Source organism: Acanthaster planci, linkage group LG01 (assembly GCF_054643075.1).
Source record: "Acanthaster planci isolate LZ-2023a linkage group LG01, COTS_SCS, whole genome shotgun sequence".
NCBI classification, from domain to species: domain Eukaryota; kingdom Metazoa; phylum Echinodermata; class Asteroidea; order Valvatida; family Acanthasteridae; genus Acanthaster; species Acanthaster planci.
In genome coordinates, this window is record NC_141777.1 from 25,771,382 (window position 1) to 25,791,074 (window position 19,693).

At 41.8% G+C, this 19,693-nt stretch overlaps 2 protein-coding genes across 3 annotated transcripts in view; both read left to right on the forward strand.

The window, feature by feature from the left end:
* ino80 (INO80 complex ATPase subunit) overlaps nucleotides 1–19,693 on the forward strand; it is a 213,158-nt gene that overhangs the window by 133,284 nt on the left and 60,181 nt on the right. The window lies entirely within an intron of this gene.
* Nucleotides 1–19,693, forward strand: part of LOC147800600 (chromatin-remodeling ATPase INO80-like) — a 119,163-nt gene that overhangs the window by 15,439 nt on the left and 84,031 nt on the right. Inside the window, exons 5-6 of the mRNA XM_087135258.1 lie at nucleotides 7,282–7,402; nucleotides 9,199–9,405. Coding sequence (XP_086991384.1) covers nucleotides 7,282–7,402; nucleotides 9,199–9,405 — 328 coding nt within the window. The remainder of the gene's footprint in view (nucleotides 1–7,281; nucleotides 7,403–9,198; nucleotides 9,406–19,693) is intronic.

Sequence of the window (19,693 nt, forward strand, 5' to 3'; positions counted from 1 at the left end):
GTGATGCCATTCTGTTCAGTCACAAACCCACATTTTTCTGATTAAAACTATTTACGAGGAGCACTTTTCTCACTGATCTAGCGTCATGAACTGAAACAAAGAATCACCAATTTAAACAAAAGCCACAAGACAGCAAAATGTGAAAACTTCTGGCAGAGTGTAGTGTAGAAATAGCTGCAACACTGTTGCTGTCAAGTTTCTGCCTTGGATGACATCACACTTACACTTTTGTAGAATGATAAAAGCATTTTGCTTTTAAAATGGCACACCAAATGTGAAAATAGTGTAACATAGGAAACAAAGTATTTTACAAGAATCGTATTAAAAGATTGTGTTACCTGGGCACTGGAGAAAAGAAAGTCCCACCTGTTTTCATCACATAATCATTGATACATGAACTTAGCAATTAACCTTAGTGCTTTCCTCCTGCAGAGCTGGAAGTCTTTATCTTAAACCTTCCAGATCCTTCAGTCCACACCAATCCACCAGAAAGATATCCGAGGGCCACAATTATCGCTGGGCTCTAGCCACATTAAGTGATTGACCCCTCTTGACCCAGTTGTGACAGCAGGCCCCTGGTGAGATCCCACATGGACCCCGTCTCATCCTGGACAACAGGGGTGGTGTAGTCTTCTTTCCTTCAACAGATTACCGTGTCTTCTCATCAGAGTCCTGTACTTCATTTCAAGCCAGTTTGGACTGGACCAGATTGGCTTGTATTGCGTTGGACATTCAGACCTTTCAAGCAGATTGAAAGGTGGTTCGCTGAGGTTACTTTCTGGAGGAGAGGTTTCCAAAAAAAATAGGCCTTCCAAAATTCTTCATGTTCAGATTGAATTTTTTTTTTTCACTGGCTCTCTGCAGCGGTTTGGTCATGGTGGAGCATGGGGCTTAAAGGTAGTAGTATGTATAGATTTGTCAAAATTGGTTAACTTAGGGGTTTGTGATTTACTTTGTGTAACATTCTACGGACTTGTTGAGCTCACTGCTTTGAGAAAAATCGAGGAAACACTGTTCATTTTTAACACTCAAAGTGCAGCTTATGTAATTTGTCTCGCAAAAATCAAAAAAAAAATGGGCCACAGGACGTTCCAGAGTGCCTGGACCATGCACAGGCGAGGTCTATCTGCAAACCAATTATGGCTATCAAAATTGCATTTTTTCATGGCTTCACTTAATAATAATGGTGGGCAAATTTACCTTCAACTGTGTGTTTCCTCTCCAACAATGCAGCACTTAGAATTTGTCAAATAAACACCGTTTCATCATGCAGTGAATTGACTGTAGTCGCCACAGTCACTGCTCGACCACAATGTATGCGCACACCATCACATGCCTGATCAACCACATACACAGTCATTGTTGGCTCTTCAAACATGTCACTGTCAATAACCCAATAACCATCCACACACTGTCAGTGCCCATCCTAAACACTTTATAAATCAACAAATGTGGCAACTGTCCTTGCATTTTGGGATAAGAGTTACTGTGATTGGGAAAACAGAAAGCTAAATGTCTCAAAAATGGAGATTTTGTTCAAGCAAAACAAACTTCACTGTGGAGCTCCGGAGGAGCAGCCATATTAGCCGAGGGCATGCTGCTGGGTTTGGACCATACCATTATCTTAAGGGTTGATGGCAAGATGATAATATGTTAACGTGAGGTAAAATTCGGGAGTTTCATAAAGAACCTTTAATTCCAAACCAGTCCAAATTCTCCTTTAGGATGTTAGTTACAGTTATATATCTATTTTATTAGTTAATGATGAGTTTAGGCAACCCGAAGGCACATGGGCAATTTATACCTTACCCATTAATATAGACTCTTCCAACAGCTAAATGCTTCACACACATTTACGTTGTGCCCATTAACGAATGTGGTATTTGAACGAATTGTGTTTCCCAAAGATCGTCTGTCTGGATAGACTTTAAAAAAAATTATAACATTTCTCTTTTCTCGAAAATGACAGCATTCCTGGCGGTAAGATTTCACAGATTGTCTGACACTATTATGTAATTACTTTGACAGTAAGATATTTCAAGATAATTTAACATTCTCATTTTTGAGATCTTGCAAATCCCACACACAGCCTTTAACATCAGTCGTACAGGAACTGCATCAATATAAACAACATTTTGAGTCATTTGTCAGTCCACCTAATTTCCTCTTCACACAGTGGTTATATAGTTTATGTTCAGGTGTCTTGGGAGGGGGGGGCCTGGGAGACTTTAGTCCCCCCCAATTTGCCTAGCCCCTCCCCAAAAAAAGTTAAAAGGTGACATCACATCTGATGGGTCTAACCCCCCCCAAAAAAAAGAAACTTTGACTGTAGAACTGCACATGTGTACATGTATGTTACCCATATACATGTACATGCAGGTTGATATTCTCCCATTGTTAATGCAGAGAGATTAGCAATTGGGCATGAGATTTTGCTCCTGAAAGGCTGTGGCAGTGTTTTGTTTCAAATGGACACCTGCCTTGAAATCACAGTTGGGACCATTAAAATGGACTACCAAGGTCTAAACCAAGGTGATGGAGATAGTGGCCTTTGTATAATTCAAGATGGTGCCAAGAAAATTCCCCCTTCTTTGATGATGGCTGTGAATGATGGCACGACTGATTTGCCTTAGGTTAGAGCCACGTCTGACAAAAGTTTAGACCACAACCATGGCAGCAGGGTTATTCACTTGTCAATATGCTTTAACACATGCATGTTAATTAAGGCATACAGACTGGCAAATTACTCAGTCTAATTGTCATTTTCAGTTGGATCAATGGCCAAATCTATACATTGATTTTTCTGGAGAATCTTCATTTAGGATGAAATGTAATTCCTGGGGCAGTTTTTCCTGTCGTTAAAAGCATTGGTTAAGAATGGCGGCATGGAGCTGTATACTCCCTAGGGAGCTGAGATGGTACCGGTATTTGGAATGTTTCATAGGCTCAGCGGGCAGGGGTAATAAGGAGGGAAAGTGTTTCAATCTAAGTTAGTTAAAGGCGCCATATAAAAACTGTTACTGTGAGTATAACAAGTTGCACTACAGCATGGAGCCTGCAAGTCACATGACAGGGTATTGTCCAATCAAGCCTGTCAACTCATCAGCTTGACGCATTGATGTTGATCTTGTTATTTCATACTTTATTCAAGCTTAGTGAAACAGTGTTTCAGTTTGAAGAGTAAAACAGTCATGCTTTCCTTGAAGGAAACAAATTTGTCCTACAAATTTTAAGGTGTGTGGGGCGAGCAATGCAGTGAAATAATTCCATTCCCAAGATTTCCCCCCCTCCCCCCGCTGAGTAAGTTGCTTTTCAAACCAGCCTTGTGCCGACACCAAGGATCAATCTGTCTGTTTCATTTGACATCATTAATCATTACAAAGAGGCCAGTCAATTACCATGGCTTTTTTTTTTTTTTTCATTCTTTTAAAGCTGAAAATAATACCTTAGCTTATTTACATCTCAGTGCCTCACATAACTCCAAATGTAATTAAAATGCGTTATCTCGCTGGTGAATCCAGCAGACAGTGAAAGTGGGGTAGAATAATCAATTGTTAATTATTTTCCTGGATGGCAGGGGTTTTAAAGGGGCTGCTTGCTTGTTTAATTTTATTTAGTATGAAAAGCTTAAAAAGGTGCTCAAATTTGTACCCTAAACCAGCTGGGCCAATTTCATAGAGCTGCTTAAGCATGAAAAAAACCTTGCTTAAAAAAACAAAGGTTACCAGTTAAAACTTTGATTGTCATGCTAATCAAAAGACAGCTAAATAGGATCCCAAAACAGTACACATCACATGGAGTTTTGGCTGGTTACCTGATTCATCAAGCAAGGTTTCTCGCGCTTAAGCAAATTTTGTGCTTAAGCAGCTCTGTGAAATTGGCCCCAAGTGTGTAGTAGATGTTCAGTATTTGTTGGATGTAGCTTTGTGGTCATATAAATGTGCAAAATTGAATTGAATTGAATGTAGTCCCATACACACAGGACCTCAATTTAATAGTGCAGTAGGGCACCCTGCACCCAAGAGCATTTGTAGGATGGACCATTGGTAAAAGTACCTTTGGCCATTGAAATGATATGACTTCATAACTCCTGAACAGTTTTGGAGTGGACATTGATATCAGAACCCTAAAGGAGGCTTGGAGCCTTTCATTAAGGGTTTGATTTACCCATATTAAAGTCTTTGGGCTTCCTCACTCATTGTTCATGTGGAGTTGACACCGTGTTTTTGCTTAGTCTAATTTGAAGTTGATACTCCACATCGAAATATGCTAAGTGCAGTAAGGACTTGCTTTAGCATGTTACCAGTGTCAGTCAAAGGGAATTGTTTGTGTTTAATTTTCTGCAATTTTTTTGGGTTTTTTTTTGCTAAGTAAAATATCTTTCTAAGCATTGTTATCTGCTTTCTGTAGTTCTGTGAAATTTGACACTGAGTAGATTGAAGGACCCGTGAAGGTTTTAAAAAGAAAATGCTGCTCAGCAAAAATTTCCAAGCAGAAATCTTCAGGAAACTGGTCTAATGAGAATTACTTCACAGAATGGGTTCTGTGCTGAGAATCGCCAGACCTGTAGAAGAGCATCTAGGGCGTGGCAATAATGGCATCCCCCTAGTCCCACATGAGTTTGGCCAGAAACCTCTCCCAATACCAAGTCCTCCAACATGCAGGAAACCAATGCCAAATTTGTGGCAAAGGGTGAAATTTGTCAGGATTTCCTGATTTCAGGATTGCTTTCATCAGGATTTGCCTGATGGCAGGACTTCTCAAACAGTCTCTTTTAGAATCTGGAAAATTTTAAGTTTACAAAAAAGTGGTTTTACATATGAAAGTTCATCTAAAGAACACAGGAAATGGGTTACTCTAAGGAGTACCCTTTGGCAAACACAGATCAAGACCCTATCGATTATTTTGTGGATATTTCATTTTCCTCCAATCTCCCCCCTGGTGGGACTTCAATTTTCAGGAGACATCAAGCCCCCATGTAAAGTAACGGTGGAACGGCTGCCTCCCTCCCCCAGAATCCTTCAAAATCCTGCAGTAATGAGTGGATGGATTTTATTGGCTCGGTACTTCTGTGCCGCGTCTTTTTTGTAGCTAGCATGGCTGAGCGGTCTGACTATTTTCTGTGAAAGATTGGTGGCAAGCCACTTTGTTATACGATGCACATTGCCAGTTGCTGGTTCTCTGTCCTGCTTTTTTGCCGTGCAAAATCTACCGCCAGATAGCTCCACAAGGCCGTTTTCAGATTGTGTCTGAATTGGGGAATGGATGTTGATGAGACACGCAGTGTCTTTTAATTGAGTAATGGGTCGTGTTCTTGTGTCGCTGTGTATTGACTTGTTTGTGACTGTGAGACGCCCTAACCCACGCAAATTGCGGCAATCCATTCTGCCAAGGTTTTACCGTCTTTTGCCATGTTCTCCTCTGTCCACTTTGTCTTTGCTGGTGAGCTCCAGAGGACGCCTGCTTGGTGTCCACATAATATCACAGGTGCCAGAGATCGTCAGTGGCTTATAAGGAGTTCCTGAAATGTCCAGACAGTATCCTATTCAAAAACATGAACATTCTCATAGCAGGTGTTCCATTTGGATCAGTTTACCCCATATTGCACAAGATCCTTTTTCCCTACCAACTATTTTGTCAAAGGTTCATTTCATTTTTTTTTTTCGTGGAATTAACAGTCGGTGGCTTTTTGAGAGAACTTGACAAACTTGTAAGGTTCCTTTTTAATCAGACATTCCCCATTGTGTCGAGTGCTGTCCACCGGTCGCTAGGCAGGAACGTGAGAATAAAATAACAGATATTGCACCGACTGAGCTGTCTGCAAACACCATTACCTCAGATGTCTGCCGACAATCTCCTCTGCGATGTGGCCAGTTTCCCAGCTAATTGCCTCGCGTTCCCCGTCTCGATGCGGCTTCCAGGCAACGGCAAGGCCTGTGATGCATCAGACTTCAAGGAAATTCCCCAGCCGAAGTTTACTATCCAAATTCCCCGTTAACGACCAGTTCATTTCTGGTTTTAACTTCTTTGTGTCCAGTTATCTGTTTTTGTATGTCATTCTGGCCGTTTGGGAGCACTCAGTAGTCGGTGTCAGTCTCCCCCGACTTCCGGTTAATGATGCACATTTTTTTCTTTTAATATCCTCAGTGCCTGAGCTTGGTGGGGATGGTATTAATCAGCCAGGAAATTCTAGGCGTGCATCATTGCCTTGGTTACACAATTTTTGGCAAAGGCTTGGCTCTGTTCTTGGTTGTCATAGGATAAGCCCCACTGTTTGTTACGCATCTTGTGTGGGAGATACACCGTAATAGGCACACAGACCTCACACGTATGCTGTAAGCATGCAAACTAAGTATTCCCAATGGCACTGTCATCCCCGCCATTTTTGTTGCATACTGCAGTTTATGAATTGGGGTAGTTATTTTCCCTCTGCTAATTTTCTAAAAACAAATCATTTATTTGAGGTCAAGGTCTTCTTTCGTTGTTTTCAGTGCTGAAAATGAGGCCTTGAATGTTTTTCTTTGTCAGATTTCGTGTTCATACTGTGGTCCGTTTCACCTTCCATGCATCTTTTGTTATGTGATTGTGTCAGTTCAAGCTTTTCATGACTTTTTAGCTGAAGAGCACCATTCAACACAAGCTCTGTTCAAAAATGAACTTCTCCATTGATAATGCACTGGGCAGTTCCCATTTATAGACTATGAATTTTCTCGAGCCTGCAAAAGAATGGGCTGTATTTTACAATCTTTGTCATTTTCATTTCATGCCCTTTTTGGTTTTTGGTGTGTGTGAGTTTGTTTCTGCATTCAATTGGGGACCTTGAACAATAGAGGACAATAAGGTCCCCGATTGACAGAGGGTCCCCGATTGACAACTGTGTACAAAACATATGGGTGGTCTTCTAAAAAAGTACAAACAAAAAAGGAACAATAGGGGGTCCCCAGTTGCAGGCAAATACACACTTGCGTGTGTGTGTGGGGGGAAAAAAATCTTTCATGTATAGAGATTGTATTAAAAGCAACTAATATGAACAGTTTCCTATGACTAGTTTTCAAGAGGGAGATTTCATTTGAAGAAGTTGTAATTAAGTGTGAGCCCTTTGATAATTTTGCCGTTGAACTTCCTTTTTCAGCCAAAAAGCAGTCTTGTGTAGTATTTAGCCATGTTTAGAGCGCATATGCTCTCTGCAAACAGATGTCTCACGGTCATTCATTCATTAGTTGAAGAGAGGCAATGAGAAATGCATGACTGACTGATAGTTGTTGTATTCATTCTCTGTAGGTGTCCGTGGGTAGCGAGACGCAGCGTCAGGCCCAGAGTTACACCCCAGTCTCCGTTGACGAGAACAGCAACGACGGGCTTGTCATCGCTGATGAACAGTCTGCAGACATTGAACTGGACGGTAATGTGCCTTGTTGAATTTGCAGCAGCCATGTATTTAGATAATGGAGCCCATCTTTGAAACCACAGTGTTTGGTGTCCTCTGAGGGCTTTATGCCCTAACTTTGTCACTAAAGGCTCCTGTTTATGGATTCTCTCGGATATGGTACATGTACGTTGCTGTTTCCCTGATGGAATGTGAAAACTTCACTGGCTTATAGAGGCCTTGATTTGAATATTCATTCAATATTCAAATACATGTACATAATAAGCAGTTTAGTATTTCAAACAGGGAAGGTCGTTGGAGAACAAAGCCGCCTGATGTCACATCACTTTGAACATGTTCGTTGCATGTGAGTTGGTGTATGATTGTGCTAATGGCACTGAACCCGCACCCGAGTGTTGACGTACTCGGATGGTCTGCGACGTGCTTCATGCACTGTTGAATTAACCAGAAAATGGCAAGCCACTGGCCAGTGGTTTCCTCAAGTTTGTCTTTTTTCAAACTGCAGTCACAGCTTGTACACACAGACTCACATGCGTGTGAATTTGGACGCTACCTTAAGTTGGCTTGTATACATGTTAACATACCAGAGATATCTCAACCCACATTCAAGAAACATCCCTGACATTAACTTCCCAAGGGGTAGATATCCATAAAATGCTCATTCACACAGTGATCTAGGTGATTTACAGTTCCCTCGTGTACTTGAGTGATCAGCATAGTTTGTCCTTAAGAATTTCTGCTGTGGTAGATCAAGCTCATTGTGACCCGCGGCTTGGCCAGGAACATGTGCCTCTTGAATCCTAAAGAATCCTCCGAGACATCACTGTGGAGTTTGAAAGATTTCAGAGGGCAGGAGTTGATTGTACTGATGTTAAGTGTTTTTCTTTCAAAATAAACATTCTTAGTATTACCACCATATGCTTACAGCCACAGAGTTTCTACCCTTTGAGCCCCTGGAATTACAATTCTTATCACCCGATAAGTCCTGAAGAACTACCACCTGTCATTAGTTGATTAGTTAATCAGTCCGGTAATAGCGGTAGGCCTGCGGAACAGACGATAAATGCCTGTCTGGGCTCCAAAGAGTCTAGTGCTTCAGGTGTTCTGTTTTATGCAGAGACAAGCTGCCATTCACTAGGGAATTTGCTTGCATAGGAATAGAATGTAGCTGTGGCGTTTTCCCATTTACATGTACGTGTAGTTTACGTTACGGTCAAAGCAAGTGTGAAGTCTACTTGAAATGATGTCCCTTTTGGTAGAAAAATGTAATCAATGGACTTGCTTTGTATTTAACTGATTCTGTTGGGAGGGGCCTTTTTTGACCTTTCCTGTAGAGTTTTAAATCCTAAAATAATAGGGAATGGATGGAAACTGTATTGTGGCGGAATCCTCACCCACACAGTGCAGCATTTTCTAGACTTTGGACTTTCACGGATTTAACCCTTCCTCCCATCACCTTACTTTGGGCTGAGCACAGAGATTGCACCATCTTCCTGAGCAGCATGAGCAAGTGAAGGGAAAGAAGGCTCATTGTTGCAGTCAAAACACCTGACTTCCATCACAAGACCTTGTCTGAATTCAAGTCACAAACTGTTCAAATAAACTAAAACAAAAGCTTCCTATCTTATTGTCCTTTTTTTATTTTTCATCATCACTCTTTACATTCTTTTGTCACTGTGACTTGTGCATCACTTTGTAAGTTGGGTCACACAAGGTGAGGATGCAGCGAGCGCAGAGGATGAGACTTTGCAGCTTTCCAGGGAACTAGAACTCAGAATTGACCCTGAATTATCATTTCTTTCAATCATCAGATTCTGCCAGGTCCCACCAGCCAGGCTCAGGGAAGCGAGGCCCGTCTCGGGGAGGCAAGACAACCCCCTCGCCAGGCACCAAGAGGATCCAAGCCAGGCCCGGCAGGGTGCGCAAGGGCACAGGGGCAGCGGCCATTGCTGGAGCCAGGGCAGGTGCGGTCGCAGGAACAGCCGCAGCCTATGCAGCGTATGGGTTCTCCTTCAAAGGTAAGACTTGAGTCGGGCAAGTTGGACTAAACAGCATTTACTTCTATAGATTTTCCTCTAAGCTTGTTGGTGTAAGCAACAGAATATCACCTGGGTCCAAATCTCATACAGTTTGTAAGCGCGGAGTTTTTGTAAGCAAAGAAAATATCTGCTTAGTGAAAACAGGTCACCAGGCAAACTGTTGCATAATGTATCTTTTGCGAATGGATTTCAACACTTTCCACTAGCAGAAATTTGCTGAGCAACATTGTTCAGCAGCTTTACATAATCAAGCCCTGCTCTGTAAAATAACCCCCCCTGAAAAAAAATTTACTGAGTTGAATACCTGATAGAAAGGAGCCTGATTATGAGTTTCTGTCTGGTGTTTTCAATCCCTTGAAAGCATCTGTATCTCAAGATACTCAAGTGTGAGATAATTTAGCATACTTGGAAATATTTCCTGCGTTGAACAAGCCTTGGAAATTCTATGTTATGCACTGGGCATGGAATCAAAAATACATTGACCGTTTACACGTGTGCGAATACCAAGAACACATTCTTTTGTTCAAGCTACATGAATCTCCACTTTGCATGCAGTGAACGGCCCTCCCGTTCCCTCACGTTCCTCTACAACAACCCGTCATGGTCTGTTTGTCGGTCTATTTGCCATAAATTAATGTCAAGAGAAGGACGTGAAGGAACATTATTTAATTTATCCAGGGCTGTACAACAAAGCCTGGCTAGCAGCCAGGCAGCGTCCAGGCAGCATGCTTGAGGGGGCCCAGGATTTCTCCTGGTAATACTGTTTCTTGGCAACGGGATTAACTCTGGGACTCTGCAAGTGTAACAATCCTACCAATGGCTACTTTGCTTGCAAAGAATCATCTCATTAATACGGGCGATTCACAATAGTGCGCCTCTAAGAGTTTGCAACACGTTGGCCAATCACAGTGCACGAAATCTGTCGACCCAGATTGCGTCAATTGAACATTGTGAAACTTTCAACAGGTAGTTCCGTTTAAATGTCTAGGAAAATCTCTAAACGCATTTTATTTTTTTCATTAAAACATTTATACACCCGACCCTTACTGTCATGGAAATTTCAAAAGCAAATTTCAAAAAAAGGTATCTATGTAAGACCCGTTTTATGCATGAGAATAATTCACTGACCATTCGTTGTTGTTCAGACCAAGACAAAAATAAATGTTGCGAGGGAATAAAATCAGGAGAGTATTCCAAATAAAGTCTCTGAGGAGCTTTCATCCAACCAAAGATGGACAGCTGACCAACGGTCATGTATTACCATTGTTCCAGCAGACTTGGTTGCTCTTTCTGATTGACAGTTCGCCTTGGCATTTCTTTATTGAAACTGTGGACCACAGGTGGCTTTTGTTTTCGTAGTTAAAATATTAATTATTCCCTCCTTGGCATTTTCTATCAAAACTTAGAACACAGTGTGGTTTTTAATTATTCCCGGCATCTCGGTATTTTTTATTTGGAGCACCCACTCTGCCAAAATACATAATTCTTTCTTCCTCGGCATTTCTTTTCCTGGCACCCAACCTGCCAAATATATGAGTACTTCCCTCCTTGGTATTTTCTATCCTAACCTAGACCATGTTCAGTAATTTTTCACTTACACAATCGCCCAATTTTTTTATTCAGAGCACCCAACCCACCAAAAATATAAATTGTTCCCTCCTCAGCATTTCTTTTCTATCCACACCTAGACCACTTGTGGTTTTTATTTTTTCCGGCACTACTGCATTTTTTATACAGAGCATCCATCCCAACCCATCAAAATATATTAATTCTTTCCTCCTCAGCATTTATTTTCTGTCCAAACCAAGACCACATGTGTTTTATATTTTTTTCCTGTACCAGTGCACATTTTTTCCTTATTCTGAGCACCCAACCCATTAAAATATATTAATACTTTCCTCCTCGGCATTTTTCTATCCAAACCTGGACCATGAGGGGTTTTTTTCTTGCACGACCCCGCAGATTTTTTATTTCGAGCACCCAACCTTCCCAAAATATTCATTCTTCCTTCCTCAGCTGTTTTCTATTAAAACCTGGAAATTTGAGCAAGAATGTATAAAATGTAAGAAGTTGGTACATCAAAGGGTCAGCATAAGTGTTTGTAAGAGGAATAAAATCTTCTTGGACCAAACACTGTCAACACTCATTTTGCCAACAGACTCCGGAACAGCTTGTATGCATGTTCTTCCCATCTTTGTTGTGACGCTGCCTTTCTCGCATGCACAGGAACAGCAATTAACATAACAATACTCTCTGAATCACTCATGCAAGGGAATGGGCTGGAACGTGTTCCAAAGTGCTCTTCGGAACGGGGGTGAATGGGAGGGCACGCAGAACGTAAGGGAACGCGTGCGAGCGGTTTCTGTATTTTTGATTCCGTTCCTTGGTGAAAGTGCATCTGGGGACATTACTCTGAAAGACAATTGGTAACCCCATCCTGTTTCCACAGAATGAAGTTCCCCTACCCAGAAAAAGCGAGTTCCCTATTAGGTGCCTGTCCTAAATTGGGATGATTCTGAATTGGGCTAAGTTGTCCAGTTCTGGTCCTTGACTTGCTGGTCTGGTTCAGGGATTGGTTGCATTGGTACTGTGTATAGTTTAAAGACTTCAACATCAGCCAAGAGGGAAACCTTGTGACCTCATCAGAGTAAAGCCAGGCATTGGTACGAATTAATAAACTTTAAGTACCCCAATAAGTGGAAGTTGTTTCTGGCATTGGTACCAAATCAATAAACTGTAAGTACCCCAATAAGTACTTTAAGTACCCCAATAAGTACTTTAAGTACCCCAATAAGTGGAAATTGTTTCTTTTGCCTTTGCTTAAACAAAGGCATCTTATTTAGTTACTTTGGTATCACCCACTGTAACGTAATGTATAAAACAGAGATGTTTGTACCTAACCTAACCCTCTGTCCCTGACATTTTTTTATTCAGAGCTGTCTTGGCTCTTCAAAATCTGAACTTTTAAAACAAGCAGAACATTCTTCAGCTCTCAGGGGCATCAAGCTGCTGTACAGCAATTGCTGCAGAGCTCCTCTTTCTCAACCCTTCAGAATCCAAAACTAAATCAAACCAGAAAGGTTTCAAAAGAACCTAGTCTGTCAAAGTTGCATCTCAGGGGCAACTTTATTGTGAGGAAGCTATGCACTTTTTTTTGCATATCACTTTAGACAATGTAAATTGTATCTCAAGGATTTAAGAAATACTGAGTGCTACTGTGATATAAAAAAATGAATTGTTTAAGACGCGTTTCTATTATTTGTGATGCAAATGGCTTTGACTTTCTCCAGACAGGGATTAGCACTTTAACTTAAATTTTCACCTAACTGACACCATTTTGGGAAGAACAGAAAGAAAGTATTTGGTGCCAGTTAGGGTTTTACTTTAAATTCGTTTTTTGCTATAAAAAATTTCAGCAAGTGGAGAGATAGTTGCACATTTATATTTATGAGCTTTTAATGCTAGAAATTCATAATGGCAACAGAGCCACCTCAAGTGTTCCAACATAGCATGCTTCCAGTAATGAAGCACTACCAAAGTCATGCTGCAACGTTAGTTCACGTGCCTATGGTATGCCATATCAGCTCGGCCTTACGACAGCTCACATGCTGGCTTTGTGGTTCATGGTTACTCCAATGGGTGTCAGGGCAAAAGAAGCCATTTTAAGAAAATATTGATATTTGAATCAGTCCATGCAGACCATCTTTAACTTTCCTGCTGTGGGATGTAAAAACATTTTGAGGAGAGTTGAAGCAAGGTAACTAATCTGAATGGCTGAAGAATGTCTGTCAGGTGCTGAGATAACACTGTGTGTCTGGATTGAATTCAACTACTAGCCCCAGCGGTACACGACTGAGACCGTTGTAAGCCTCATCAACTGTCCATTGGCACTAATGAAGATGACCGGGGGGGGGTATGAAACATTTAATTTGACATTCGTGATGGAAATGAGTCTATGAACTCATCTGTCATTACCGAATCATCTGTCAAAGGGATGGGGATAGAGACCTCTCCTTTGAACCCCCCCCATATGTATCGGTGCCGAAATCAAACGTCATGCAATTTATTCTCCGGGGGTCTACGTGACATGGCAACCATACTTGTATGACCAGTACATGTTAATGACACTCTGTGTGTAGCCGGTATCCTGCATGCTTTTGGCCGTAGGTTTCAATCATCATGATCATTTAAAGAGAGAAAGGGACAGGCAGAAGAAAAAAAAAAGTAGGACATCCTTTATATATTTCGGCAGACCTCATCCTGTTATCTCCACGGCCAGCCAGCTCAGCTGCAAGTTATCAACGTAGGAGTGGCCCTTTTGGGAAACAGTCCGAAAGGAAAAATTCCAGCCGGGCTTGAGTGGTTTTGGGAAAGGATATCTGCCATTTGGAGATGAAACACATCGTGGTCGGGCTAACAGGAGAGATTTCACTGCAGAACTGGTGAAGAAAGGATGCCAGCCATTAGAAATGCTCTGCCAAGTCAAGAGTGTTGCTTTTGTGGTCAAAGGTTTTTCTTTGAGATAAAAGGCCACTGACGGTTTCCTTCAAAGAGCTCTCTTATTAGCACAAAAATGCCATTTGTATGTGTCATTTTATGGAATCAAACCCTCATCTAGTCTGATGAGTACATGTAAGCTCAAACATAACTCTTAATTCTTGGGGAATGCTTGGCACTACATTGTGAATTGAGCAATTTGGTTTGTTATTTTCATTTTGGTTTTGTTGTGGAAAAACCTTTTGCGCTACTTGTTGCTGATAAGGCCCTCAATGGCAGTGTCCACACTTGTATCATTTTGCGGATGTGCACTCCCGCGTGCATGCTTGGTCATGATGCAGTACGCTATTACTTTGCATGACCATTTCCTGCCCTTCTACTTTCAGTGTCAACTTCTAAGTGATCATTTCCACTGTCGTTTTGTGCAGTGACGGATGACCTGCATCAGAAACTCCCTGGAGTGCCTCACCCAGGTCCCCTGTGGTCCCACCTCGCTTGTCCCCCCCTTTGACCCCCAGAATAACTTGGTCAAGTTCCCTTACCAGCCACCCCTTCCCCCATTCCTCCACACCCTGTCACCTCTACTTTTGGCTCCTTATGAAGAAGTGTTTGAGGTGTTGAGTTGCACCCAACACTTGGAAACCTTGGACCATTGGCCCATTTGTTATCTTTGATACATCACAATTTTTGCCAGTCAGGCCAGCTGTCAGAATATACTCCCCAAAATTTGGAGAGGTCTCATCTCGTCACCGACTCTCTCAGGCCACAGCTTCTCTGCCTTTGACCTCCATTCACCCAGTTGACCCTCAGGTGACCTCAGTTGGTCTTTCGTTATCTTATAAACTTTTCCATCCATGTTGCAGCCCAGTCTAAGCAGTGAGGAGTTGACAGTAGTGTTTTGAGTCACAAACAACCTGCTGAATATTCATGTTTACCACTTGAATGTACAATGTAGTAATTTTCTGTTCCACCACTAAACCCATGCAGAAGAAATATAGATGCTTACTTTTATTACAAGAGCACACTTTTCAAATTCTTGTTCCCCAATTTTGCTTTAACTGACAAATGAAAAAGGGCATTGTCATTTTGTTCTTTCTGGTTTAGATTCCATGGCCCAATTTTTTTTTTTCCCCAGATTTGAACCAGTTTACTCTCAGTTTGCATCTCCCCCCACGTCTGTCAATGACATGATAGAGGATCCGTATCTGGGACAGGGAACACATTGATACAGTTATCAGTAATCCTGCCAAGCAGCTACGAAGCGCTGTAGATAGATACTGATGTTTGGGCATCAATTCTCAGTAGTGATCAGTATAGCTACATGTGAACCGAGAAAAAACGGAAGGAGAGAGGAAATGGTGTTTGTTGGGGACCCTTCATCCTAAAGCTGTAGCACAGCTTTCATCATTCAATTAGTTTGAAATATCTTTCGGGTCCCATCGCTCCAGCCCACAGCATAGTGGTAAACCCAGGAGACCTGTTCCCAGCAAGGACCTCCTTACACTGGGATTAAGAGAGTTGCATATCCACAGATCAACCGTAGCAGAACACTGCGATGACAAGCTCCCCACTTTTCTTTATTTTTATTTTTCGCACTCTCTCTCTCTCTCTTTGGTGAGCTAGAAAACCAATTGCGTAAGTTTAGGTGGCGCGTGAGATTGGTGGGACCAAGGACTGGATTTCAATGGCTGTTTTGACAACTTCAACCCAATTGCTTCTTGTATGCTGCCATTGGAAGTCTGTCTCCATTTTGCATGACCTTAGTCCAAAAATTTTAATAGATTGTGAGTTTTCTTGGTTAAAAATGGTTATTTGGTTGTTTTTTTTAGTGTAATAAAAGAACATCAGAAAAAAAACCCACATATTTGTAGTACAAGTTTTAACATCGCATTGCAATCTTCATTAGATTAGTTGATCTCATGTTTTGGGTTACTTCACATGACATCAGTTGCCAGCCTAATCAATCTTGATAAGCTACCTACTCTCCCTCCCCAAACATGTCGGTCTTCAACCTGTGTATTCATCACACTACTATGAAAAGCCGCATCGGCCTGTGCTAAAAAGTATAAAAAGTCACCGCAACTGCTTGTTAACATTCCGCTGTGGTTGCTCTTCTGTATGTCCACATGCTGATTACTCAGACCCATGGAAAGTCCGTGACCATGCAGTGGCATATTCTTTTAGAATCTCACAAGGGCACCCTCCGAATAACCTTATCTTACGTTGGATGTGGCCGCAGGAAAGTGCATGATTCATTCCACTTCATACATTTCAGTCACTACGAAGTTAAGAACCAAAAACCTGTCAGAGGACTTCCCACTCAGCATCTCCATCTTTCAGTCAAGCTGTTCTCATCGTTACTGGTCTGAGAGCTGTGAGACACAAGTGATCATCCCACTCGACTGATTCGAAAAGGATCTCAGTACCATTTCCCAGATATTCTCCATCTTATCGATGGATATTACATTACCACAAATCAACAAACAGTTGAAGTTGGGCTCAGCAGTTGGCACCTTTTCAGTCCCCACCTGAGTCTGTGGGTTTCCCCTAAACATTTATCCAGGGTTTCCTTCCCACCTGTGTACCTGAATATTTCTTCATTGTCTTCTTCACTCATGATCATCCTGTAATTGACACTGAATGCACTGTTGGATGGACAGATATAAACAGATCTAAAGAGAATATTTATGGATATGCGGGTCATGATGGTACTGTACGGGCACATACTTGGGAAACAACAGAGGTCACAACCAATTGACCTGCAAATTGATATCGGGATCAAAATGTCAGTTTTACATTACAGTGACCGTCCCCATGTATAGTTATTCTTTCACGACTGAGTTGGCTCTGTAAAATTTCTGCTGCAGAAGGTAAAACTTACAACCGATGATCAATACTTAACACTTTTGACAGTTTACTGGCCGTCTGCATTGGATTCAATTTTGTCAAATTGACAACAGTTTCTGTATGTTTTACTAGGAAAAGTCCAATGTGAAAATGGTTATTGCCTGCATCTAAATCTGTTATCTACAGCTAGGCCTAGGTCTTTACTCCATTAGAAAGTTGTGGAGGCACACTGACAGTAGACACCGGTCAGAGCTGTGGAAGCCAAGTTTCAGATACAGATCTGTGAGATAAGCATGTGACATTCTGGTCCATGAGTGGGCCAAGAGTTTTCTGCTCTTGTTTTTCTGGAGGACCGGTGCTGGCAGAGGTTAACAGAGAAGAAGAGAAGTTGCCTAGCAACCTCTCTGGAAAACAGCCCGTCCTCAGTAAACAACCTTGTTTGCAGTCGGAGGCATTAAAAGATTCATCATCTACAGTCGCAGTGTGATGGCAATACCAGCCCTACCCATCCCTTACCATGGAAACAAATCATATTCCTTAATTGAATTGGAAATGCTAATCCCTTACCAACGCAGACACCCGTGCTGGCTGGACTGATGCACTTGATGGTGGCTGGAAGAAATGGTATTTTCCTTCCCCCCCTCCCCCTCTCTCACTCTGTCTGTCTCTCATATTGGCATCAATAATGCAAGTTCTTATTAGGATCTCTCTGGGTCTGGAGCGGTGTTTGTTCAGTTCCTACGTCAGTGTCTGTGGGTGCCTCTTGGTGCAACTGGAAAATTAATCTTTTCCAGGGGTTCCTGTCTTGCTGCGGATAACTTATTTCAGTTAAATTGTGGAAGTTGTTTTGGCCGTTGCAGTAACAGCATTCACTGAGTGGCTTTGAGTTGATGTTGCCAAAATTCCATATTATTGTCGTACGTTGAATGAACAAGCCATCATATAATGCCAACTTATTCACAGTCAGCATATGAACTTTACATCACCCTCAACTTTAGTCCAAAGACAAAGATTAAGATCGTGACTGAGGACTGGACACTTGAGTTCAGACTAGGTACTTGTAATAAGGACCTAATCTCAATAATTTCTGCCAAAGGATTACCCTAAAGATTGGGTGCTAACATTGTTCTTGGAAGTCTTTTACATGAAAGTCTACAACACTGCAGGATAGGATATCACAATGGTCTCAATCTCAGAATTGGGTGCTAAGAACCAAGGGTTGGCTTTGACCTGAGTGCCATGTCCCCTCCGTGTTTATCATCTGTCATCTGATGGACCAGCCACAGATAAAGGCCTTGAGTTTGAGTTTTGTGGGTTGTATTCAAAAGGGAGAGTAATGACAGGTGCTACCGAGAAAAAGATTGGGTTTTTGAGTCCCAACAGTCATATCACCCTTAAAATTGAAGGGTAGTTATCACCCAGGTTATTTAAAAATGTCTCTGATATATTCAGCATTTCTCCCGTAAAGGGGGCAGAGGGGGGTAAGCATTTATTGCCGCCTATTATGTGGTTTTCTTGAGTGATGATGTCAATGAGCCTCACTGGATCTGAATACCAGACAAGGATTGGGGACTGTGGTTAATGTGAGCCAAGAGATACAAATTAGCCAAACTACAGAAGAAATCAAAGTGGACTTTGTTGTCGGCATTTCCTTTGTGGAGAGAAGCAGCCAGACTATTTGCCTCTTATCGCTGATAATGCCCAAGCATGCCATGGACCTACAACACATGTACATGTACACAGACAACACAGCATGTGCTATCGGTTATGTGCACGTACCCTGTACATGTACAGTACATGTGTACTATGTACATGTACAGTGGATGTGCAACGTGCAGAAGTACAATGTACACGTACATGTACATGTAGTTGGTACCATTATCTACCACTGTGGATTGCTCTGAGGAAAGGGTGTGTCCTGTGACTGTCCTAGCCTCCTTTCCTGTCAGTCACCACGGCGAGGCTTCAGTGACGGATTGCATAATCAGCTGGGCCCAGGTTTTGATTGGCTGGCATTGTGCTGGTACATGCAGTTTGGCCGCTGCAGGTGCACACACCTCCTATTGCCATGAGTGACCACAGCTTCTTGTGTTCTTTATGTGTATCTCACGTCCAGACTGTTGGCTGTGGCTGACTGGACCATCACTACCCAAATTGCATAGCAGCAAAGTTGCTGAACATGAAAGTAAAATACATGTACCAGGATGTACTTAAGTTTATGTCGCATGTTATGTAACTGTTAGAGTATCCATTGACTTATTTTGGACTTCTCAAGCGTGCTGTTTGTCATTTACTTCCACCGTTGTCTGTCTAAATTTCAGAACGAAATTCTCCGGTTTTATCATTCCCCCCCACATCAAAAAGTCTCACTTGAAAAAGGTGGCGTTTTTGGGGTGGCACGCTTTGTAAGATATTGCTTGCAAAGAATAAAAAGTAACTTCATTTTTGGTGAGTAATGGAGACATTAATGCTCGGATAATGCACTTTTTACATCTCCTTCTGTCCCACCACGGCAGCAGATATGACTCATATTGTTGGTGTGCATTGCATGGTAATGAGGCAGTGTTCGATGGAAAATTCCTTGAAAAAAAAAAAAAAAGAACGAACCCAAGAAGAGTGTGAGGCCTGCACTCTGGTGTATAGGCCTACGTTTTTTATGTGTGGTTTATATAGCCTGCCCCAAATTTATGCTAAATATGCAGCAGAGAGGGCAGATGTTCTACAACCTATGTTTAGTACAATCTGCATTTAGATTGGTCAGCATTGAGCCCATTTCTGCATTTAATTTATTTCGCACTCAAATCTCCCATTTTTTTCTTTTCATTGAATGGCAGTTAAAGTTTAAAAGCAGGTTCAACTGTCTTAGGTTCTGTCCAAAAACAAGGATTTATAGTGGACTGAAGCCAGAAATCTTTCAAAATCG